The sequence below is a fragment of the Trematomus bernacchii genome, unplaced genomic scaffold, assembly GCF_902827165.1.
Source record: "Trematomus bernacchii unplaced genomic scaffold, fTreBer1.1, whole genome shotgun sequence".
Lineage (NCBI taxonomy): Eukaryota > Metazoa > Chordata > Actinopteri > Perciformes > Nototheniidae > Trematomus > Trematomus bernacchii.
This window is the reverse complement of record NW_022987910.1, coordinates 5,378,229-5,404,481: the sequence shown is the minus strand read 5'-3', so window position 1 is coordinate 5,404,481 and position 26,253 is coordinate 5,378,229. Positions and strand designations below refer to the sequence as shown.

At 41.6% G+C, this 26,253-nt stretch overlaps 2 protein-coding genes across 2 annotated transcripts in view; both read right to left on the bottom strand.

Moving 5' to 3' along the window:
• The window catches only part of ppp1r37 (protein phosphatase 1, regulatory subunit 37), a 39,690-nt gene extending 18,918 nt beyond the window's left edge, over positions 1–20,772 (bottom strand). Inside the window, 2 exon segments of the mRNA XM_034114942.1 lie at positions 1,744–1,841; positions 20,019–20,772. Of these exon segments, the coding sequence (XP_033970833.1) occupies positions 1,744–1,841; positions 20,019–20,772 (852 nt within the window).
• Positions 20,773–23,935: 3,163 nt separating this feature from the next.
• Positions 23,936–24,789, bottom strand: LOC117470272 (late histone H2A.2.2-like). Its single transcript, XM_034114984.1, has 2 exons — positions 24,665–24,789; positions 23,936–24,411 (listed from the first exon to the last, which is right to left on the bottom strand). Exon 2 carries the CDS (start codon positions 24,402–24,404, stop codon positions 23,991–23,993), a length of 414 nt encoding a protein of 137 aa, XP_033970875.1. The 5' UTR covers positions 24,405–24,411; positions 24,665–24,789; the 3' UTR covers positions 23,936–23,990.
• Between the last annotated feature and the right edge of the window lie 1,464 nt (positions 24,790–26,253).

Sequence of the window (26,253 nt, the reverse complement as noted above, 5' to 3'; positions counted from 1 at the left end):
ATTTTGTTGGCTTTACCAGGACTTCCGTTCCGTTTCCAGCCAGCTGCACAGTGCTGACTCAACTGGACTAGTATCTATTATCATACATGTTGTACAGCTTTGTGATATACGTAGTTATTTGCACCTCAGAGGTTTGGACTTTGCCCAGCTTGTACACTCTAGACATTGAGAGGCAGAAAGTTAGTCAGGACACACTCCAGCTAAACTCCAGCTAAGGTTGTCAGTCAGTGAACTTGATGTTGCTTGATGTGAGCAGCACGCCCCCATGTCTACAGCTCTGTCAATACATGACAAGTGTTAATTCTCTGAAATGGCTTTTGCTAAACAATTTAATTTGCCTGCTTGGTTATCAGTAGGGATGCTCCGATCCGCCCACTAAGGTCAGAACTAGGGATGCTCCGATCGATCGGCCGCCGATCGATATCGGCCGATACTCACTCTCTGCCGATCGATCGGTGTTCTCTAAAAATGCCGATCGCGAGAGCCGATCGCATGACGTAAAATTATGACGTAAAATACATGACACTTTTCTCTGTGCGCGGCAAAACAAGCTCGCCAAAATGGCTTCACCAGTCTGGCAGTATTTTAAGGTGTCCGAAAATGACAGTAAAATAGCGGTATGCAACGTGTGTGTGAAGCAGAAATCCTGCAGCTCCACCCGCTGTGACGGACCGGTGAGCGGAGCAAAACACGCACTAAGAGTTAGACCTAACACACTTAGCTATTTTATCTACCTCTGGAACAAGTTAAACTAGTTATAAATATATTTATTCTTCACTGTCGGGTCACTCATTACTGGATCAGTGAGCTGCATGAGACGGATACTGACAGGCTGTCAGGAGAGAGAGGAAAAGAGAGCGCTTCCGCTCATTTCTCCCGTGTTATTATCCAAAGTTAATATAAACTTGAATAATGTACTTCATTTGAATGTAATAATTATGTTGGTTGTTGTTTGTGGAAGCACCAGTGAATGAGCCCCATTAACTGAGTTTTAAACACCACTTTAAATGGAAGATCCCCATAGGCCCCGCCCACTCGATCGGATCGGCGATCGTCGACCCCAAAATTGGCGATCGGAGCATCCCTAGTTATCAGCAGGGGGACCTTAGGGTTAGTGGAAGCGTTTGAACACATTATGATCTCCCGTTAGCAGCTTCAGTGACAAACACTGAAGTAAAAAGGGAATAAGCCACATCAATCTGGAGTAGAAAAGGGGTAAAAAGTAGGAGCTCAGCAGCTGGAGAACGTGCAGGATTTTCCACTTTGCTAAGAGATATAGGAGATGAAGACATTAACACTTTTGCTTGTGTTATAAAGAAGAAGAAGAAGAAGAATAGGGAGGGATGAAACCCTCTTTAATGGTCACACATGCAGAGCACACAGCACACACAGTGAAATTTGGCCTCTGCTTTTAACCCATCCTAGTACAAGGAGTCTAGTACTAGGAGCAGTGGGCAGCTATTGTACAGCGCCCGGGGAGCAATGGGAGTGGGGGGGGAAGGGGGGTGTCCGGTGCCTTGCTCAAGGGCACCACGGCAGGGCAGGAGGTGAACTGGGACCTCTCCAAGTAGAAGTCCACACTCCATATTTAGGTCTGGTCGGGGACTTGAACCAGCGACCCTACGGCTCCCAGTCCAAGCCCCTACTGACTGAGCCACTGCCGGAATGAAATGTTGTGTGAGTGTCTTTGTGATTGCGCTGATACATCTTTTCATCTGTGTTTTGTGTTGGCTTGCAGCTCACCTGTATCTGTTTGAGCACTTTGGATATGGGTTTACAGTTGAGTTTCTGACAGGCTTGTTTGTAGGAAGAGAGGATCTCCTCCACCGTCACATTCTGAGCTGCAAAACATGGAAACATAGAAAACAAGTTAGGATTGCTTTTATTGCTTTGTTTATTTGAGAAAACAACACACGCTCACACGAGAATCAGTGGAAATGTTACGAAAGTGTCAGGTTAGTATATTAATATATTAAGCTGCACAGTACTTGCATGCATTAAAGTTATTAACTCAATTTAACTATGTTTGACAGCTTAAGAGCATGTCAGCTTTCTTTAATAATATGGGGACTTTACAAGCACCAAGGTTGCAATATGACCCTGTAATACATGCAAAAGGTTTTTATTCTCACATCACTTACTGCTGCATGTTTTCTTATCATCAGTTTAACTGGTACTTATTTATTTGTGCGCTCTGCAGTTCACATCCCGTGCAAACAGTACACCCCATATCAATAACAAAATCTGAAAACAAAGAAGCATCTGAAATGGACTGTGTTTCAGCTCTGGAGCTTATCCTGCAGATCAACCCCCCTGACTCTTGCATATGATCAACATTATGAAGTCTAGGACTGCAACACAAAATGGTCCTGGGAACACTCTCTTAAGGGCTCCCCTACTTAAGTAAGCAAAGGAGGTATTGTTCTTGGTGTGTGAGTGGGTCAGCTGGCGCTGCCTTCCCAGACTGTTGCAGGGCTAACTCCAGTCAGATGACTGGGCAACATTCAGCCCCACTGTTCTGGCTGAGAGACTCTGCTGAGAGTGAGGCACTTGGGGAGAGAAATATAACGAAAGAATCAAAGAAGAAAGAAGGTAAACATTAGTGGTAGGGTGGGGTCAGGGTTGCTGTGAAACTCACAGCTGAGGCAGCGCACCACCTTCACCACAGGCCTTTCCCAGCCGACCTATAGCAACGCAAAACTGAACAGAAATGCGCTCACAGGGAAAGGATCCTGAAAACCGCGCTCAGACATCTACCCTTACAATTTAGAAGTTTAAGTTCATACAAGGCTAATTATGAGGCTGGTACAAGCCCACCTAAGACAGTAGGTCATTTATAAAACCAGGCAGCAAAAAAGTGGACATTGGCCTGGGACGTTACTATTGTGCATGCACACATCGCAAAGCCATCGCTGAAACGATAAATCGTGCAGCCCGAGTCAGTACATCAAATTACATTAACACAAATAGGATGCTATACATTATCCCAGACCTAGTTTAAAGTGGACCTATCATGCTATATTTGAATAATATAGTGTAGGACCATACCTATATAAGGCATATTTATACTTTCTTTTTTGCAAAATACCAAACAGATCATGCATTTTAGCCATGCCTCATTTTGCTCAATTTGACATTTTTTAGCTCTGTGTTTGTAAGGGCAGATAAGGGCAGAACAGCACCATCTACAGGCCTGGCATATGTACTACAGCGTCTCCAGCGCTTTCGAACGGCAATGTCCGTGGCTGTCTCCTCCTGATTGGTGGAGTTGGCCCAATAGAGTGGCGAAGTCCCTCCCACTTACTTCCGGGGTATGGGACCTTATTCCGGAAAAGTTATGCATTGAAGTCAATGGGGAGAGAAAACTTATCTTTCGATCCCGTTTGAATTGTGCCATGAATTACACATATGATGTTTGTCAATCTTAAAAAATCATTTCCATGTCAAAAAAGTCACAGTTTGTCGTAAAACTGTTGAAATATAAGACTATGAAAAATACGTAACTAGAAAGACTACAAATCCCAGAGTCGCGTAAGTGATGTCACAATTGTTTACCTCCACCATTCAGATACCTAAGATCAGCGCAATATAGATATAATCTATCTATATGGCGCTGGCTAAGATAAGATAACTTTAACAAGATGTCTGTGTGCTTAGTACCAGGTTGTTATTATACCAGCAATGGGTCTTGCTCGTTCTTTTGCTTCCCGTCTGATGAAACGACCAGGAGTGGCTTGATCAAGTTAGCTACCTAGCTAGTAGCTAGCACGTTAGTTAGCATTACAGCCTTGTCATTTTTATTAGCCTTAACATGAAGTAACATTAAGTAACCCAAAATGTTAAACAGTAAGAGTAGTAGTCATATTTCGTGAACCCTTTGAATAGTACTGTCACCGGTGTGATCATTCTATAATACACCATTTAATTCCGGGGGAGAAATGCTAACGCTAACGTTAGCATCGGCGATCTTTTCTACTTCATGCTATCTGCACAAATGGTTGACATTAAACATTAAAACGACCAGGCAGTTCAGAGAGAATCAAAGGAAGGCAGGCTTTGCATGACTTTCTTCAGGACGTGTTTCATTGTGGTGATAGTGAGGGTAGTCAATCGTTTGTTGACAAGACAGTAGTGACGGCCATCTTGGTGACGTGTGTGGTTGACCAGAGATGTAGTTCATTGAGCCTTTCACACAAACAAATGTGTTACTTCACAGTTTTACAACACATTTTAATTTTTTTGACTTGCAAAATTATCTTTTAAATTGACAAACATCATATGTGTAATTCGTGGCACAATTCAAACGGGATCGAAAGATAATCTTTCTCTCTCCATTGACTTCAATGCATAACTTTTCCGAAATAAGGTCCCATGGGGCTCAACCGGAAGGGGAGGGACTTCGCCACTCTATAGCCGTAGCGCCACCATCCTGACGTCAGGACAGTGTTCAAATCTGGATCAGTTTTTATCAGATCCGTTGCAGCCCCTTTTTTTTAGAGATTTGGGTATGGAGGAAAATAGAGAGGGTTGTGTTTTCTGACACTTGGTGAGTTCCCTGGAACACCGGGGACACATATTCATGTATAAAAGACGTACAAAAGTGCATTTTGCATGATAGGTCCCCTTTAAGCTGTGAATAAGGACAGATAAATAATTTCAGGGTAATCAGTACATGCTGACACAGACAGAAACTGTCCTATGCTTAGACTGTACTACAGTACTGTACACATACTGTAGGGCTAATGTGTGTGTGAATCTGACTTTTGCAGCAGTCAGCATTTTGGTTCCTCTCACCAAGGTGACAATTTGTCCGCTCCACTTTCAGTTGCCTCCATCTCGTCTCCAACAGTGTCCTCCGTCAGTTTCACACAAGTTCATCACCCACCCATCTGCACCAGGTAGTGGCAGAACAGACTGTACATTTGGATGGTTGCATCTGTAAGTCTTTATGTTTGTCTATTTTGTCTGTATGTTTATATGGTGGGACGAAGAGGCAGTTCAAAAAGATCTGTATGAGCAGCCACTCATGTCTGATCAACTGAGTTATACATTCAGCATCTCTATTAACCGCACGTCAGACTGTGGATGAAAATACTACGAGAGACGATTCTGCAGTAATGGTGTAAGCGTAAATGTGACTTAATTAAAGGGCGAGTCAGTGCCACATGAATGAGATGAGAACAGCCACATCAACTCTTCCAGTTGCTTTGAGACCAGGACCAAAGAGCCACTCAAATGGAAACCAGTCTTGTTTTTGCAGCAGGAGTTTGCTCTTACCGAGTGTACAGGAACAAACATAAAAACACAATTAACAGGTTACATGAGGACATGGTGACTACTGCGTTCAGTGACAAGATATATAAATGATGCAGGTTCAGGACTGAAATATGATTCGACTGTCTGCCAAATGCAGTACTTAACTCCTGAAACTCTGTTGCAATCAAGTGCCACTTCATTTACCCGAATATGTGCTTCTCTCTAAAAAGATAATCCTGGACACAGTACTGTAGATTCAACCCAAAGGCGTCTCCTAACACTGTGTGAGAGTGCAGTCTTGTAAATGTGTGCAGAACAGTGAGTGTGTTCCAGTGAACACTGTGTCCTTGGAAAAGTGTTATTGTGCAGAGTCGCTGCAGAGCAAGTGTGTGTGTGTAAACACTTCCTGAGGGAAGGGTGGGGGGTAAAGGGTGGGGAGGGTCCGATGCCTACTCCACAGTATTTTTCATTAATTAGAGAAAGAGAAGGGAGAAGAATAAATAAAAAGCTTCTACATGGTCTAATCATTACTGTGCCTAAAAGCAATGCAAGCAGTGAAAGAAGACTGAGATTTAACAACTCAGCATAGGAAATGGTGAAAAAGAGACAAAGAAAAAAATAAACTGAGGAGTCAAACGCTTTGTGTTAAACAGAGAGCTTCTGCCCTGCAGGGTCATTAAGAGCTGAGCTACAGCTGTTGCTCTGCATTTCTGCTTGCTTTGTCTTGGTTTCATTGCACTCCCACCAGTGCTGCTAGTGCATGTATGGAGGGAGTGGTGGTGAGGAGGTACGTAATAGGGGGGGGGGGGGGGGGGGGGGGGGGAGGGGAAACCACTGCTCCAAACAACATCTTTGAACAATCCGGTTGAGAGGTAGTAGAGAAGTAACGTTTGATTCCAACGAGTGTAGAAAGAATCACTAAATACACCTCTTCCTTTGAGAGACAAGACTACCAAGATAAACCAACCAGTTTAGGAGCAGAGTTCAGCTGCAAATTCTCACACTTTACATCAATCCAATTAGCTCGGACTATCCCTTTGATAAAACCAAACCTGCTCTTCATGTTGTACTGAAAGGGAAGGGCAGCTGCTGTAAGAACACTTTGGATTAAGATTTCAGGCCAAAGAGACAAATGAGTGAAGGGAACGTGTCCATCTCGTCTCTGACTCAGTGAATCTGCTAAATGACACAAAGGAGCAGCTCTCTCTCCTTGTTATTGTTGATGGCCCCTGTCCACTGTGCAACAACACACACTAAATCACTAGCTGCTACCATCGCTGATCTTGTGAGGGAAAAAAACAAACAAACATAAAAACAAACAGTTCCCTGCAACAACAGCATCTAGCTCGCTGACTCGGATCAGCAGAGGTACATTTAGCACAGTGGGCTTTATGGAAAAGATAAGAAATATGATTGACGAGGTTCTGACCGTTATCTCAGCCTTTAGTGGAGCAGACATTTTGAACAATGGGATCAACAGCAGGATGGAGTTACTTATTTGACACGATGTGGACATGTTTTCTGGTAGTTCAATATATAAACAAACACATGGTGACAGCTATTTTTGTAGTTTTTCTCATGTGAATAGGTACTTTAGTCCAAAGTTGACATGCATACCCACAAAGGCAGAGAACCAGATTATGACAATAGTTTGACTCAAAATGTATGTGATATTTAAGTAAGAGTGTAAATGTTAGTAGGGTTAAGACGATGTTAACAGGTATCATCCTATCTGGATTTTATCCCTATACAATTCCACCATGGAAATAAACTAGATGAACACCTGCCATAAATGAAATCACTTATTTAAGCTGAACAAGCGGCAGAGCTGCAACAAGTAGAGACACATTATGTAAAGAGAGAGAAGGTCAAAGCTTTCTAAAGAACAGTTTTACAGTTAGGCACTGAATGTTTGCGGATATTCAGTTACCTGAAACCTGCTACTTCACGTCCACACCTTACTTATACTTGAGCTAAGAACAAGGTGAGGTCAAGGTCTTCAGTGAAAAAAGAACACGCCATTTTAATTCAACAAAGGCAGGCAGGCTTCAAGCAGCAAAAACATGGTAAGTATAAAGATTGTAATTAGTAACTACAGTATTGATTTATCACAAACTACTCCACATTGGAGCTTAGAGACAGGCTTTTAGGCCAACACACACAATTATGGTTTCCCCAATGATGTGAATTTGTCTCATGGAAACATATCTACTGGATGACTGTGAAACCCTAGAAGTATTAGCTTTCAGATAACTTAATAAGGTTGTTCATTTTAAATGACTTTCAATAATGCTACCTAATTAAATGTAACCAATTGTTCACAGGGATGCAAACTCATCAGGTATGAAAAAGGTGACAAGGATCCGACCCCCCCGACCCCACGGAATATTAGCTTTAAAATTAGGAATAACAGAGGATTTTAGCAGTCAGAACAACTAAAGCAGTTAATAACAGAAACGCTAAAGACTTACATCTAATAGAAATGTATAAAAGCATTTATTTTAATTGTGTAGCAGTCAGTTTATAATTTTGGCAGCACTGTTGAGCATTTTGAAAAGGTATTTTCATGCCTCTGTGCAAGGCTTAGTCTTTCTATCTTTATAGCCAGTGGTATAAAGTAACTAAGTTCATAAACTCAAGTACTATACTTGGGTACAATTTTGAGATACTTGTACTTTATTTAAGTATTTCAATGTTTTGCTACTTTGTTCTTCTTCTCCTCTACAGTTCAGAGGTAAATGGTGTACTTTTTTGTTAAATCAGACTTTAGTTCTACCTGGAGTAAATTCACAAGCTACCCTGCAGTATACAAAGTCATTCAAACTAGCTGCACCTTTACCAACTTTGAGAGCACTTTAATGATCAATCATTACAAAACATATCATATATATTATTCTGAAATGGACCAATCTGCACAATCACTACTTTTGAGGAACATTTTGAATGCAGGACTTTTACTGTAACAGAGTATTCCTACACTCTGGTACTTCTACTTTTACTCAAGTACAAGACCTGAGTACTTCTACTTTTACTCAAGTACAAGATCTGAGTACTTCTACTTTCACTCTAGTACAAGATCTGAGTACTTCTACTTTTACTCTAGTACAAGATCTGAGTGCTTCTACTTTTACTTAAGTACAAGATCTGAGTGCTTCTATTTTTACTCAAGTACAAGATATATACTTATACCACCTCCGTTTATAGCCTATGAAAAAAGCTATTTGAAAACGAAGGCTAAAGCTAACGTTAGCAGATAGTGACAATGTATGCTAGTTAGCTAGCTCAACGATTATAATATTGCGACAGAAAAACTTTTCAGCGCACATCACGCTCTGCCGCTCCGACAGGGAGCTCTCTCTGAACACCTGAACGGCCCGTTCTAACAGCTGTTCACCAGCGGTCCAGTCTGTGCCACAGTGACTCCGGACCGCACAGTTAATATTAACGAACGCACCGTAGGTAATGTAGCTGCTGGAGCTAGACCCTCATCCCGGAGCAGCAGAGCCTTATTATACATCCATGAGCAGAGCCGACAGGCAGGAAGACTCGAGCACACAGCTCACGCTTCTTTATATAAAAAAAGAACACCATGCGTGTCATGATGGCACATAACAGCTCGCGGCCGCAGATTACTCCGGGTCCCAGACCCCCCCCATACCCCAAAAATATTTTTATTGCAGATCTACATGAATCACACAAACGACCTATTTTGGATTCAAAACGGCGAATTTCGCCGAAAGGTGACAAGTTTGCATCCCTGGTTCACATCACCTCATCAAACCAGTGTGACACATTTATTTTAGATTTTCAATTAACACAGCCTGACAAGCCTCTTGCCATGTAAGTACGATGAGTCATCTAAAAAGAGGCACCATGATTAAATGCAGCAGCTAAAAATACAGGACTTCTCCTCAGCTTTATCCGACAGCATGGCGCTGCTGCAGTCAAAGCCTCTACCGCCGCCCACTAAAGGTCAGAACAGATGGAGTGCCACCAGTGGGAGAAGTGGGCTTTAACTCCACACTACTGGGACAGATGGGCCTATGACCCTAACTATGGATGCTCCATAAACTGTGACTATAAAAGGCTTTACATGAGATATGAATCTGAATAGTTAATTTATCGCTCATTTATAAATCTTTGTTTTTGTCAAATACTTTTGAAGGTAGGGCAAGAAGCTACTTAATATCAAAGCAGTATAAATTGGGAACAGGAACTGAAAATACTCAATTAAGAGGTGGTGAAGAACTGGCATTGTTTTGTGTGTAAAAAGTTAAATAACATTTTCAGATAATAAGGAATCGACCTTGAACAGTGTCGATTGAGAGGAGTTTGTTTACACCAATTCACCAGGGCGGGAAGATTCTGAAAAAGGGTGCATTACCAACAAATTGCTAGTTCTGGAAAGTTACAAAGACATTTGGCAACAACCTTTCTCCTTTCCACTGCTTTCAGTCTTTGAAAAATAAAAGCATCTAAATAGAAACATGTAACAACCCTTAGTTCTTTGGAACACTTGAAGTGGAAGCCAAAGCTTTAGGGCATGTAATGACATGTGATTATTATCTCCCAAAGTGCTGAAAAAGGAGCTCGCACTCACCTACTGAGCACCTGCTGTTATATAAATGTAGACAGCAATCAGAAAGCACTTGCTCCACATTTGCACAATAAGATATGTTCAAGATTCTGTTTCTGCACTCAAGGATAAGTAATTGTAGAGAAAGCATTTAAGTGAAGCCTGGTCCCATTTCTATACATGTCAACGTCTGTTTATCGTCCTAAGCCTTGCCATCCTGTGCCCTCATCACTCACCATTATTCTCCTTCTAGCTGACAAGAAACAAAGAGAAAACACACAGTCTGCAAGTGAAGCGCTTTCTCCCCTCACTCTCACAAAAAGGAGGAAACAAGCCAAGACACGTGTTTGCATGTGAGCAGAGGAAGACGCAACACTTTTTTGCAGACGAAGACTAAAAGGTATTGGAACAAAAAGAGGATTCTATTACAAATGTACAACTTGTATAATGTCTTGATTTGTTTCGGCTTACATTATACAATCAGGTTCCTCTGGTAAAATAGGATACAGCAAAATTACAATCACACAAGATGACTTAGATAGACTTTTCAATAAAAATGAATATAGTAGCTACAAAATGATACATCAATGTTGTGAATCATGTTGCAAAATCCAACATCAGTCAGGGAAAAAGAATGCTGTGTGTGTGTGCTTGTGCTTGTGTGTGTGTGTGTGCTTGTGTGTGTGTGTGTGTGTGTGTGTAAAGAGCTTAAGATAAACTTTGGCATTGACTGGAAATGTGGCGAAGACTGTACCAGCCTCAGTCATGCTGCGGCTGATAAACACCTGACCTGCTGTCTGCACACATCTAGAGCTGCATCAACAGCAGGGCTCTCAGCGCAGAATAACGTTAAGTTACACAATAACAAGGAAAGAAAGAGAGGACTGCGGTCAGAAAAGTTAGTCAGCCTGTTGACAACTGACAACCAGTTCAAGAAGGATAAAGTGAGGTCTCTGGAAAACCCCTCACCATGTACTGATCATTTAGACAACATGTATGCGCTTAAATGTCTGTAATGAAAGGTTACCACAGAGAAAACAGTCTTGACAGTTGACATGCTCTAAGAGGAAATGATTCCCAGCCAGCAGCAAAAAGGTGATCCAATATAGAAGATTGGACACAGAGCAACCAGCAACACATGGAGGCCAGGTGTCCAATGATCCACTGTTTCAGCTGCAGGCCCACATCCTCAGCATTGGATGACATTTGTTTTCCCGTTATAACTAAAACCATTTAAGTCTGAGGGGGAGATGCCGGGTCATGCGTTTTGGTATTGACCAGCCACTCAATGTTGCATATTAAAAAATTCAAATTATTCCTCGACAGGGATTCAAGAAGGTTTAATAAGCAAAAGAAAGAAGATAAATAAATAAATGATGTAGTCCCTCATATAACAATGCATGCAACACAACATTTGACCACTTACTCGGTTTTTGTGAAAACAAAGGAAGTTCAGAAGAAGAAAACTACATTTTAGGGAAATATTGACAAACACTAAGTTGCCAGTTCATTAGGTACACATTGCTCAAACTAATACTAATACATCACAGTCCTGCTACAAATCATCACATCATGAGGGTCAGCGTTTCCGCCAGGGGGGCGTCTTGCCGTCATTTGACGCCCTTATTCAGCTCGGGACGCCCTGAACTTGAGCCGTGGGCGTCCAAAAAAATTAATAATTCGAGAGAAGATCGAGAGTTTTATCGCTTGAAATGACGAAAAGGAAAAAGGACAAGGACATCCCTCTGTTGGAGGGGCAAAAGAGTCTGGTGGGATTATGTTTTGGAGTATTGAAGATCGTTTCCCCGACATCGGCGGTGCCTGCCACAGCACAACACGGAACGTGCACGATTTGGAAGCGATGAGGGGGGGGGGGGGTGCTAGTGGAGCACGCGCGTGAACTGCGAGCGCCGGAGCCTCGCAGCGGCGAAACTGAGGCTCCGTGGTAAACTGTGGTAACATGAAGAGCCGTTTGGGAGCCGAAACAGCCGCCGCTTTAAGAGAGCCGAGTCAAATGATCCGACTCACTAACGTAAAGAGATAGTATCTATAAGGGACGGCTCAATTCAAAATCCCCCCCCCTCCGCTCTCGGGGTGGACGCCCTCTCAGCCCTGGTCTGGCGGAAACACTGATAAGGGTTTTTACATTGTGTTAAAAAAGGAGTTGTTTCAGAGAGATGTTGATTCCACCTTGTGGTATTTTTGTGGTGTAGTTGAAATGAAACAAAGCCATGAAGAGATATGTTTTTGCTTTTTAGCCTACCGTAAATGCAGAAGACAAATCCATCAACACCCATCAGTACAACGCAATACAGTTCAACAGCACCACAAACCGCAGTTAAGCAGTTTTTATACAGGGGATCAAAGAGAGAAGGAAGAGGCAGGACTGAGGAAATCTAAGAAGAGGTCATTTCGTAATTTAGCTGGCATAGTATGGACTTGAGTCTAAAGCAAAAACCACCATCTTATTGAGGTGACTGGGTTTTCAAGACAACAATGCATGAAAAAACAGGCCAAGCCTTTGGGCAAGCCTCCAGAGAGAGATGTAGGTATGTTGTGGGTGGAACATCAAAGTGTTGCCAGCTCCTACTTAACATGAAAGTGCCAGTGTTCAAAATAGCCCCCCCCCCCTCCAGCCCTGTTCCCTGCCATTTCACACTGATGTTCTGTGGATGGTGACAGGAGCGTCATTCACACATGACAGTTGGCTGCCTGGCTGGATGGGGTTTGGAGGGGGGGCGATTGTGCCGCTGCTGATGTGTGCCTCTACCAGTCTGAATGACAAGACGGCAGTCGGTAAACACACAGAAGGAACGTTTTACAAGGGAGCACTTTAAGTCTATAACAGATGAGCCCAAAGGTTTAAACAACAACCTGAAACCCCTCTACTCAACCTACTGTAAGTCATACTGTATCAGCACAGTGGGTCAAGAGTAAACTAAGTGATTGAGATGTCATGGCTTCTAATAAAGTGTCTCAGGAAACATCCAGACTCTGGAGAAGTGTAATTATGCAAAAGCTGTGGAATCGATTCCAAGTAACTGCGTGGGGGTTCATTATTAACGGACAGCCCACTTGGGGAAGACTGAAGAAGAATCTCAACAAATGACCACACCTGGAACCAGGCTTTACACATCCTACACAATATCAGCCTTTAAATGAAATATCATTGCACTACAAAGAAAGCATTTTAGGTTTGTTTCCATAATACTGCAGACACAGCAACCGCAGCATGGCAGTAAATAATATATCCAAACATCTTTACTTAATGCCTTCAGCGATGTAAGACATAAGAGCGCCTCAACAGCAGTCCCCCTCTTGGTATAATGAACTATAGTGATAAAGAGGAAAGCAAACGAAAAAACTGAGCAGCCATTTTAAACTATCTCACACATGAAACCAGGCTTGTGTCTGAGAGAAAAGCTGCCAGACCAGATGGAGAATGACATGAGCAAACAACAGTTTATACTCTATTTTTAAATGAGGGGGCACCATTTCAGCCTCCTCAGGAATGATGAGAATCAGGAGTGTAAGAAATGTGTGTTTCATCAGGACAGAAAGTTCTAGAGTCATTCGGACAGGAGGAGAAATCATCACTAGACGTCAGCTGATGGCTAATATTTAACTTAGACTTGCAGGTCAATTCAACCATTTATTATAAACCCCAGATCTGTTGGTAGAATGTATCATGGTTTAGAGCTCCAGTGCACACAGACAAAAGGTTAAAGGGCAGGCATACTCATAAAACAAACACCAAACAGACGCTAACTTCTTTCTCAAATGTCCAAGACAAGCCAAGGTGCATGTGAAGCATGGACAGGCAGAAATGCATAATAGATGACTGAGTGTACAAACGAAGGCTTTCCTGCAGGTTATATTGTATCACAGACATATCGCATGAGTGGGCATTGTTGATTAGGAACAGAACTATACACAGACAAACTATTTAGAAACAGTGTCATCATGACATCGTTTATGTAGCCAAGACACCAATGTTTACAAAACTTTGCAACACATTGGAAGCTGTGTAAGCAGACACTGGTCCTTAGTCTATTGGTGGGTAGGGATGTACCTGTCATTAGGGTTGCAAAGGGGCGGAAAGTTTCCGGTAAATTTCCGGAAAGTTTCCATGGAAAGTTAAGTTGGGGAATTTTGGAAATATTCGATGCAAAATTAAACAAAAGAACATGACATTTCAACAGATTTTTTTTTTTTAATGGTGGGGTAGGTAATTTTGGAGAAACCAGCTCGAGTGCGCTAGAATTTGAAAATACACAACCGGAAAAGATCTGCCACTTCCTTACAGAGCCCCTCCTCCAACACACACGAACACGCACATGACCAATGAGGGCACAAGATAAGTTTGTGCACACATGGAAGGCTGACAGGCAGGTAGGCCATCCAGTTATTTTAGCCGGGCCGGCTAAAATGATTGGTCGTGCTTTTTACAGTACTACGGCTTCCACAGATGACATTTTTTTATGGATTTTTTGTCAAAGCACTTAAGATATTCATTGCTATCGGGATGTTAAGAGCATTCCATGGAATATAACAAAAAGTGTATCTCGAGCCGGTTTCTCAAACTTACCTACCCCACCTTTAAGTAGAACAGAACAAGTTTTAATTATTTTATTGAACAATTATTTGTTTCATTGAAGAACGAAAACAGGAATGTTGAGTTAAATGTTACTCATCCCCCCCCAACCCCACTCATTAAAAAATGAACAAAAATGCACCCCCCATCCAAAAATCCCCACAAAGTCCCATTCAAAATGTTAAATGAAAAGAGCCCTTCTCCCTCCAAAAAGTCCCATTAAACATCGTTCAAGCAATCCTCTGCATTTTTGCTAAACCCTTTCAGTCAACGGGCTCTTCCTGGGCCTCATCAACATCCAACTCTGAGTCTTCCACTTCAGTGTCACTGTCCAGCCTTGTTGAGGATGGCTCTGTGTCAGGCTCAAAGAGCCTTAGGTTTGCCCGAATGCCAACCAGTTTTTCCACTCTCACATTTGTGAGCCTGTTGCGAACCTTTGTGTGGTCTCAATAGCCATGCAGTAAGCAGTGTGCTATGGCATGGATATTCAAGTGTACTTGAATGGCATCTGTTTGTTTTAGTCAAGATTATGCTAAAATATACTTTCCCCAACTATATTTAAGTTCCCTATGAAGAGCCAACCTTCAATTTTGAAAATTCCCAGTTTATTCCCATAAATTCCCGTTAATAGTTTCCATCTTTGAAAATTCCCGGAATTTTGCAACCCTACCTGTCATCAGCTCTAAAACTCATCATACATATTAAACCCAACCAGAGGTAAAACGTATAATAAAATGCAGAATAATATAATGATTTACTTCTATTACAGACTTTACGCCTTGTTAATGTGTCTTGTTATCCTGTTACGTCTTCGATTGCTGTGCACTGTATCTTTCACTTCTCTTAAGTGTTTATGGAAAATGGCCTGTAAATGACAAAGATGTACAAAAGCTGGCATTATCAGCTGGCATTTGACTCTCTTAACTTGGCACTTTTGACTCAAATGTTTGCAGCTATGTTGTTCCCAATGGGATGAAAATGTGCTTTAGACCGGGTATATGCAGGAATCCTGAAGTCAAATGTAATACCTTTTAAGACCTTTTTTAAGACCCTTTTCATACATTTTAAGACCTCATCGCCACTTTGAGTTTTAACCGGTTACATTGGCGACACACTTTACCTCACATTTACTATATACAGTATTGAATGTCCTTCCTCCTTATCTTCCAACCATTTGGACGCAAACTTGCATTTCCCCATAACGATGTTGTTTAACAACCGGCGTAAACGGACCTTCGCGCGCTATCAAGCAGTGAGCGTGCGATGTCCTGTTCAGATGACGTCAAATCCAACGGGATGCCATAAATAAACTACACAGAATCACACTGCACACCTACGCAATGATTACATTCAGGCAAACTGTAGAATACAACCTCTTTGGACAATTGATATACTTATTGAAAACAAGCTACAAAATGTAATACCTTGGAAAATGTCGTTTAATACTTTTTAATAGCCTTAATTTTCGCTAAATTGATTTATGAACTTTTAATACTTTTTAAGACCCCGCGGACACCCTGTTAGAGGACTTACAACACAGAGTCCATTTATACATGACTTCACAAAAGTTCCTTAAGCCTTTACCTCAGAAAATCCAAACCAGGTCTGCCTCCTGCACAAACTGAACTAACCATGTAGTACACTGAAAACCTTTTCTTATCAGTATGTCACTTGGTCCACAGCCATAACGCATACCATTTCATGGGTCACAAAGCCTCTAATAACCTGTTGCCAAGTGGGCCTTGGGTCTGATGACATGAGATGGAGCTGCACGTAGGCCACAGAGTTTGGCTGCTTGCAAAATAAACAGACATTAATGTGAAGGAAATGTCTGCACTGCAAATAGGAGGGTTCAACTTTTTCCTCCAGAAAGCTGTATCACAATACGTTAACGTACTCTATCATGCTCTATCCTTCTCAATGGTAGCAAGCATCATGACTCAACAAAAACTCTTTCTGCATTGTTTTCAACTGATATGTGTTATAAAATAAATTACTTTGCAGATGAACCAATATGATCCAGGGCTTTTGTAATGGCATGCTTTGCTGTTATAACACTGAGCCGCCCCTAAACTGAATTGGCCAGCCAGGGAGGAGGAGAAATAGGGGAGGAGAGGCGAAGGGAGCAGGGGAAGCAACCCAGCATGTTGGGAAGTTCAGGAATCTCAGGATATGATGTAGTATTTGCCCAGGCCTTGAGGGAAAGAACAGGCGTCCCTCAAGCCTCAACAGGGAGAGGGGGAAGGGAAAACATCCTCAGGAAAGATATTATCAAACTCAGAACCAAATGACAGCGATATGTCTTACCACTGTCAGCAAAATGAAAGTCATGATCGGACAAAGGTTGTACCCACTAATGGTGTTTAAAGCATACATTCTTGCCTCACACTTTGTATGCCTGCTGATGCAATGAAACTGGGCATCAAATGTGGTCAAATGAGTGCCAAGGAAGAAATTAAATATTACACCTGATATTGATACGATTGTTCCCTCCTGAACCCCAGGTGTTGGTTCTGAATGGCAGCTTTTGCTCTTATCAGAGGCTCATTTCGTGACAGCTATTAAACCAGATATGTTTCGCTTTGCAAGGCATTCAATACCCATTTAGCAAATTCTTCCCTGTGCTCCTACAGCAGTAACTCACACTGTGCATGGATGAAGCTCCAGGGTCTGTGAGCTCCAGCTCTCTTTGCTGTTATGTTTCTGACAGATCACATGAGACAGGGACCCAGAGAGCCTGACACTAGATCTGCAGATAAAGGGTCTGGATAGATCAGGGAGCTATTGTGGCCAAGCGCTCATGACAAAGCATGAAGGGCCTTGGAGTGGCGGATACATTTCATTTCCTGGACTTTGCCTGAGAAACAAACATATTCAGATAGCCTGTCCCATGTGAGAGCTTGTCCTAAGCATAGAGGGCAGAATCAGGACACGGGAGAAGATATCCAGGAGAAGGTCAAAGGTTCAGGGAGTTGACCATTGAGTTGGAGAGTCAATTCAAACATTTTAACGTTACTTGGCAAACAATAAGGTAACAAGTTACACACATGTCCATGGCCTTCTGTTGCAGCTCCAAGAGCTCAGAGTGTATAGTCAAAGTATGGCTTAGTACTGGATCAGCATAGATCAGTTTTTTTATCTCAACGGTGACTTATCTGCAAACCACTAAAACAGTACTCATGCATGGTTTTACGGGGAGTTTCTTTTAGTCCGAGAGGGGATCTTGAGGGATGTGTCCCCTCTATGATATTACAATCAGCACAGATGCTACTGTACAGGTTTACTACAAGTGGTTTGTGTTTGCAATGTCAATCAATGAAATTGGTTTTAAAGTTATTTTCTCTTTGAAGCAGCATTTCCAATCTCCTTCGAGCTTGTTGTCATTTAAGTGGCCATGAGTCGTGTCTCTCATACAGGAATATACTATCTCTTACTTCCACCTAGAAAGCTGGCTTGTTTTTTTTTCCCAACCCAGGAATTTGCTGTGAAGGAACGCATCAAAATGCCATTTCAATCACTTAACATTAAATGGTTTGACTTTGGGAGCAATCTACAATTCACTGGTATCAACGAGAACAAAACAAAGAGGGTAAGCACGTATAAAATGTTTCAAAACATAAAGGTGAGAAAATGTATTCCTTAAATCTGATCTTAATGTAACTATACCTGGACTGAAAACATAGCGTCAGAGTATTTGGAATTCAAATGATTGTAGTTTGATCGGTTGGATTGTGCTATATTTGGAGTATATTGACAGCAGAACACTCTGTACCATGTGACCTTCACTGCCACCAACTGTCTGTCTGCCTCTATAACAACGGTGCAATAAGCTGGAACTTTGGAATTTAAATAAACTTCATGATAAATGTGCTTGATAATAATCTGAGCCACAGATCATTACATTCATCTTGACTGTTCCCAGTGCCAAGGGTTTCATAAGGTCCTAGAAATCCTTGCTAACTGGGTTGGACTTTTCCCCCGTGGAGTTTGGCTGGAGATATTTCATGTCCAATTTCCTATCAGACTGGTTGACTGGCAAGTGCAGCGTAAACTGATACAGAAACATGTAAAAGCTTAAGAGTTACGTGACAACCAGTGAGGGTCATGGATGCAATGAAGATGTCAATCATTTGAGTGGTTAGAAAATAAATTAAAGTAACAAGAAGCTGAATGTGTGAGGATAAATAAATAAATTGGGGACCACATAAGTGTTTTTCTGAGTGGATGTCTAACCAATTACAGTCGTGTTAATAGACCAATTTATATTCAGCTGAACATGAGGCAGTTTTGTACATGCAAATTATCCTTGAAGCTTTATTTGCTTCTTTTTTCGGCCCCTTCCCCCATTCTGGAAATCTGGTATCACTGACCCTTGCTTTGGCCTGGCCTACATTTTTGGTTTTATACAACACAAACAAGACTCTCTGTGGCTTACCATTAAAACCACACATATCACAAAGACACTGTACGGCCAGCAGTATATTTTCTAAATAAACATCGTATCGGTCTGCAATCAACTGGGTAACTATCACAACGGCGGTCACAGTACACATTTGCACAGTGCACACTACGACTATTTAACGTTTATTAAATGATGCTCATTGTCCACACCACATGTAGGAGCATGCGAGTAATTGTCTGATCATACTTGACTTGCCAGTTCTTCCAAGGAAAGATTACAACATAAAACTACTGGATACTAAAGCAGTGTACATCTATATAAGATGAAACAACAAAAACAAAGAGATAAAATACGAATTATAGGACCTGGGAACAGTATATTAATTATTATTAGATGCAAATCATTCCTGTGGATCAATACAAATAAAAAAATAAATGTTACTTTGTTAACTAGTAAAAATATATAAAATGCATTGCATTGCTGTCAGAAGCTATGAGAATGGCATTTTAAATTAAATCTACTTTTCAGTGTATTGAACCTCAAACCTTGCAGTAACAAAGTACAATTGTAAATTGTAGAGGTAATAGTATACTACATCCTGCTCAAGCTTCCTTTAGACATGTTTTCACTGAACAAACAGGAACCGACAGCGGTAAAATGGCACACCTCAAGGAGTGGTGGGATATGCTCACAATATGGCTTACTGCACAGTACTGGGACCATATTTAGATATATAGACTGTATACTTAGGCTGTTGTAACAAGCACTATACCACTATTTGTATTTGACTATTTAAATTCAATAAATGAACTTGTTTTTTTAAATGGGGGCGCAGGTGCTGCATGATTACTAAATACTTTGTAGAGTGATCATGGAAAAGGTGAGCGTACACAGGGGAACATTATTAAAAAGGGCAGATTGACACACCTCATGTATTCAAGTTCATAATACGACATCAATCCATCTCACCCTTTTACCAACTACAAACAGAATATGGATCTTGAAAGGGCATCTTTAAACCCTTTTTAAGTATGGAGTTTGAGAACACTGCTGTTAGAAAGTCTTAAGAGAATTGATCCTGGCAAACCATGTGAAACTGACGTGTTCATACAAGCACCAATAGACAAGAAGAATAAATAGAGTTATTCACACATACAAGTGTAGGCACAGAAACAAACACAAAGTATTACCATGCCTCCAGGGGTCCTTGGGCTCCACTGCTCCAGATATAATATCCTCATCTGAGGGAAAAGTCACCGTTTTGCCAGTTGGTTTGTGTTTATCGTCCCCCTCCTCCACTGAAGGGTACAGTCCAGCCGGGCCCGTGTTAGAGGCTTCTGTGCTGCCTGTCTGGCCTGCATCTGAAAGGCTCTCTGCCATGCTGCCAGCTGGGACATCCTGAGACGTGGACTCCGAGTCTAAAATATTGTCTGAAAAAGATTGGACATTTGTTGATTCCGCCTCCAACACCCCACTCTCATCAAGACTCAGATCCACACCTATGTCCATGTCCCCACCATCATCCCCTTCTTCAACAACAAATGTTGCAGGATCAGTGTCTTTTTCTTCCTTCATTTTCTCAACCACAATATCATCCTTGTGCTGCTCATCATTAGAAAATATCAAGTCAGTAGGATTCACAACAGCGGGGGTGTCTTGAGCACTGCCTTTTGTATTTCCATTGACCTCATCAATTTCCAGTGTGTCTTGTGCCTGGTGATTGTCCTCCTCAGCTGCCTGAAGGTTGTCAGTGAGCTGAGGCATCAGGTATGTTTCTGGGGCCCCTGTTGGAACAATGTTTTGTATTTCTGTGGTACTGTCCGTCATCAGTTCAGAAATCCGGGGGGTGACCCCTTCAGTGTTGTTGGTAGTGTTGTGATCATCGTCCACATTGCTTTTTGTCTTGACGTTGCACAAATCTAGACACTGCTCTTCGATATTCATGTTTTCATTTCAAGTGAAACTCAGTCTTTCACTGTGCCAGACAGCCTGGATACTGGATTAAAGAGTAACTAGTAACCCACTGACATGAATAAGACTGTTTCTGGTCTTTGTCTTACAACAATGTACGCTAACGTGCACCTAACCCTTTCCTTTATGGACCAAATTATATTCAAGTGCAATTAGGAAATTAATTATATTTTTTAACTAGTTTGTTGTACTTTTTACAATAGTTTTCAAAAACCACAGGTGACTTTGGTGCATCCTTAAAATGTGATAATTACAGTGCAGTTTAACACAAATATAGTTTAAAGAAATATGTGATGCATATGTGAAATAGATATTCAGACAACTTTGCACAACCAGGCAGGCAACCAACACACTTGATAATGTATGTGTTATTGCTCCAAGTGGAAACCGACGAAACGCTCGCTGTTCGTCAGCACATTGCCAGCAGTATTTAAGAAGAACAGGACAGTCAATTGAAATAAACAAGCTGTCAGGGTGCATCCATTACGCTAGCAGAGGGAGCTTACTGCCTGACACCAAACCAATTCATTTGCATGGATTTGAGGCGAGCTAATGTTAGCTAGCTTGCTAAAGTTGTTGCCTAACGATGACGTCCAGGCCCGGGTACGGTCGCATGCCAGCTTCTTTACGTGAGCCCGTCTGTTTCTCCACCATTCTTCAGTGTCAAGACAATTCTTTTTCCGGTTCTTGTCTCACCCTCTGTCGTGCTGCAACTCGGCTGCTCGCATCACAACCCTCGACCAGCGGCAGCCAGAAAAAAAACAGGCGTCACAGTCCGAGCATTGAGCATGTTTCGGTGGCTAACGTTAGCGCTAGGCAACCGTGCCGAAGCTACACCTGCCGGTACGAACAGTGCTGTTTAGGATGATGTTATGAAGCTGTTCAGACCGCTCCGGTGTCGTAGATTTCCCTCTGTCCGGGAGAAGTACGTTGAACCTGTTTTTGTCTAGCGTTACCATTCGCTAGCTTGTTGAAGTCCAACAACTGTTTGTTGTTCACACGTCTGACGTCAGCACGTCGTTAACCACAGGGGTGCGTTCAACAGACGCAGGGTTACGGAGTCAGACAGTTGCACAAAAATATATATATTTATAATTGTTAAAAATGTATGGACTATGGAGGAATATTAAGGTTACAGAATACAGCTCAAAAACAATGGTGGGATGTAAATAAATACATTTAATCAAAAATGTACTAACGTAAAATAGAATTACTGCGAAATTGTACTTGAGTTTATATTATATTTATATACAGCCGGAAGAAATCTGCTACTTCCTTGTGTGGGTGTTTCTCAATCGCGAGTATGCTTGCTTGGTAGCACATGTCTGCTGAGCATCTTGCTTCAGAAGCGAGTCAAGAATACTTCCTGGCATTCGGAAAACGAAGTGTGGAACACGCTAGCAAGTGTGCAGGTGTGCGTCATATGAGAGGCCCCGCCTTACATCTTCCGCCACAGATTTGGGGAAATTGGTCCGTGCGCAAAGCATTGTGGGGATTTTAAGACCGCGAAGTCTACTCATGTGCAGACACGATATTTCTCCAAACGGAGTACGCCGGGCTCGGTAGATTTCCAAGTATACTGGAGATTGGAACAGTACTTCGGCGGCACTCGATGACGTAGTATGCTTGAAATAGTGGCTCTGAAGCAGCTTTACTCGCGATTGAGAAACACCCCCGTGTCAGGGCCTACATAGCCCCTCCTCCAACACACACGAACGCGCACATGACCAATGAGGGCACGAGATAAGTTTGTGCACAGATGGAAGGCTGACAGGCAGGTAGGCCATCCAGTTATTTTAGCCGGGCCGGCTAAAATGATTGGTCGTGCTTTTTACAGTACTACGGCTTCCACAGATGAAATTATTTTATGGATTTGTTGTCAAAGCACTTAAGATAATCATTGCTATCGGGATGTTAAGAGCATTCCATGGAATAAAACAAAAAGTGTATCTAGAGCCGGTTTCTCAAACTTACCTACCCCACCTTTAAGTTACTAGTTACTTATTGTATTGCAGACTTGGATGAATACAACATATAAATCAATAAATCATAAAACATTTTATGTTTTAATTTAGTAGGCTAACATGCAGCAGAGGTGGAAGAAGTACTCAGATCTTGTAGTTGTACTTCTTCCACTTCTTCCACACTTAAGACCACTGTTTAAAGATATGGAGCGATATTTAGGTAAAGCATTCAGTTGGTGGAATGTAAAGGAAAACATGTTACGTACTTGGGTACAGTTTTGCAGTAATTCTATTTTACTTGAGTATTTATATATTTTTCCATCATTATACTTCTTTATATTTATGTGACAGCTTCAGTTAGTACTTTTATTGCAGACTTAAATACATTTAAATTAATAAATCATTAAATATGCTTTTAATTTAGTAGGCCATCATGGGATTCTTAAATGGGCTATTTTAGCCCTGTATTTCAATACTAATACTGAAGGACCTTTACTTGTTAAGGTGGTAATTTTATTTAAAAAACGTAAGTATTGCTACATTTACTTAATTTAAACTTTTACAAAAAGACTAATGACAGTGATGCTTAATTTGTATTGTTATACTTGCTATCTGATCATATTATTGGACATATTCCACAAAAAGAAAACTGTATAAAATCCTCCCAAGTAAGGTTTAAGGTCTGATTACATAAAGCAGCCAAAACAAGTCAGGTTGAAATGAATACTTTTGGAATAGCATGCGTATTTAGACTGTTGCAGTCAATAACTTCACATGAGAAACTCTTACGTTTTGAGATGTATCCAAATTGAACTGCCAGGTCAACCTTTTGTTCAGTTGTTGCTGATCAGAAATGTAAATCATGAGTGGTGCCTAATAGTAAACTGCAGCAATGTCACTTGTTTCTCAACAGCATGTGGCTAGTTGGACAGCAACATAGTTCTGCAGACAAAATTGCATCTTTATCCTAAAATAAAAATCACAACCTGCACATATTTAGTGTCCTAGGGTTGCTGTTGGCAGAGTTTATCCTACAAATAATCAGTGAAACTTGGGATACCTCAAAGCGCATGCAGTTTCCTTAGCTAGGAAGAAAGACATTGAGCACTTTTCTTAGCATTCAACCAATTTTGCTTATCTGTTATGAAAGTGTCAAATAAGGCAAGCATCAGTTTAAAAAAACACAACACTTTATTATAACATTTGTAAAACATGTACAGTATATTATTAAAACTCTATCGACTGAACAACTTTAGCTGGACTCTCGTCCCTGGGCGCCTTGGTTTTCTTGGGGACAAGGATTGTCTGGATGTTTGGGAGGACACCACCCTCAGAGATTATGACTCCTGCCAGCAGTGTGTTGAGCTCTTCGTCGTTTTTCACTGCCAACAAGATGTGTCGTGGAGCAATGCGACGCTTCTTGTTGTCACGGCAAGCGTTTCCTGCCAACTCCAGGATTTCAGCACAGAGATACTCCATGACTGCTGCGAGGTACACTGCTGAACCATTGCCGATTCGCTTGGCATATTGGCCTTTCTTCAGCAGCCTGTGGATGCGGCCCACTGGGAAAGCGAGCCCTGCTCTGGATGACCGGGACACAGATTTTGGTTTGGACACAGCTTTCTTTCCACGGCCAGACATCTTCAATCTGGAGTTGAGAGACAAGTTTAGAGTCAATTCAAATCAACACATATCCTCCTTCAACTAGAGATCCCTAACAAAGAGCTGCTGTCTAAAATTAAGGCTTACAGAATTGTTGAGTCATAAGGCTAAATGGCTTTCATAGGGACCTCTTGGAACGTTTGAACATTAGAGCCATCACCATCTTATAAAGCACAACATAACAAATGATACTCAAAACTCTTGCTGTAGAACAAAATCAAACATAAATGAACACTCACCAGTATTCTGCACTTCCTTCAAGTTGAGACAGGAGCTACACACTGAACCACAGACTACTGGTTTTATGTGAGTCAGCCAGTAATTGGTTGATTGATTACACCTGGCTCCTCTGCTTCATGGATGTCCTTCAATTAAACCAGACGATGCTAACGCTCACACACTAAGTACCAAACTAAAACCTTTGTGAACTAGATCCCAATAACAGCCTAAAAAATATCTCTTCTAGCTTTAGATGTATGCGCTGTTAGTGGTAGCAGAATTACCTAAACACACAAATATTGTTTAAATTAGTGGAACATTTAATTAAAATCATTTATGGAAGTACAACCTCCTAATGAATCAAACTTTAGGGATCCCAAATGTGCTAGATTAGATTGGTACAATTTAAGCAAGATTTGTTTGTGTAAAGTGAAGTGGTCTGTAACTAAGAACAAGAAGTAAAGTAAGAGCTGTTTCTTTCAGTTTTTTTACTCTAAATTAAGATCTAAAATCAACTGAAGGCTCTAAGTCAAGATGGATGTAGGCCTGACACAATTATCATCTTTCCCACTTGAGCTGATAAAACTTCAACAGCAGATGGCAGCACAATCCTCAGATTTAAAACATGCTCATTAAGACCTTAGTGCACCTGATAGGATTTTAACAGTCTAGTATAGATGTGAACAGCGCCAAACGTTGAAGTTTTAAACCAAAATGTCAGCCCTTGAACTCAGACTTAACTTGAACTGTATCTTTGCTCAGTTTTGGTTGCACAGTGATGATACTTATACCATTGGAATCTCAGCTTTCATGAGATCTCTAGTTTGTGCAGATCCGATGAAGTATAACATATTTCTACTGTGAGTTATGTGCCAAGTGCGTTAGCACTCTTTCGCTTGGTGCTAATTCAGACGCTCGGCGTTAGAGTTATGTTTTGTTTAGGTAAAAATTGTTCATATCGTCAGGTAGCTGAATTTCTTCCAGTTAAGTGGGTATGACACATTAATAGGTTGTTAAATGTTAAGCCCTGAGACACAGTTTCGTGAATATTGTTGTTTTTAGCCCCCGGGGGCTCCGGGCTTAACAGGTTTAAGGTGGTAATTCTATTTTTAAAACTTAAAGGGGACCTATCATGCAAAATGCACTTTTGTACGTCTTTTATACATGAATATGTGTCCCCGGTGTTCCAGGGAACTCACCAAGTGTCAGAAAACACAACCCTCTCTATTTTCCTCCATACCCAAATCTCTAAAAAAGGGGCTGCAACGGATCTGATAAAAACTGATCCAGATTTGAACACTGTCCTGACGTCAGGACGGTGGCGCTACGGCTATTGGGCCAACTCTCCACCTATCAGGGGAATGTGGGGTTGGGCCACGGCCATTGCTGCTCGAAAGCGTTGGAGACGCTGTAGTACATATGCCAGGCCTGTAAGTGGCGCTGTAGTCTGCCACAAAAGCAGCGAAGAAGACTTCTCGCCCATAGTTACCATGGTTACGCTTCCGTTTATTCTCCGCTGTGGATTTTTTTCTCCCTCCCCGAGGCAAGCGTTTGCCTCGTTCCCCTCGTTCCTTGGAAGAGGCGGAGAGGTGGGTGTTTGTCATCTGCT

Coding starts and splice junctions, on each gene's coding strand:
- LOC117470272 (XM_034114984.1), bottom strand. CDS start 24,404: ATGTCTGGCCGTGGAAAGAAAGCTGTGTCCAAACCAAAATCTGTGTCC.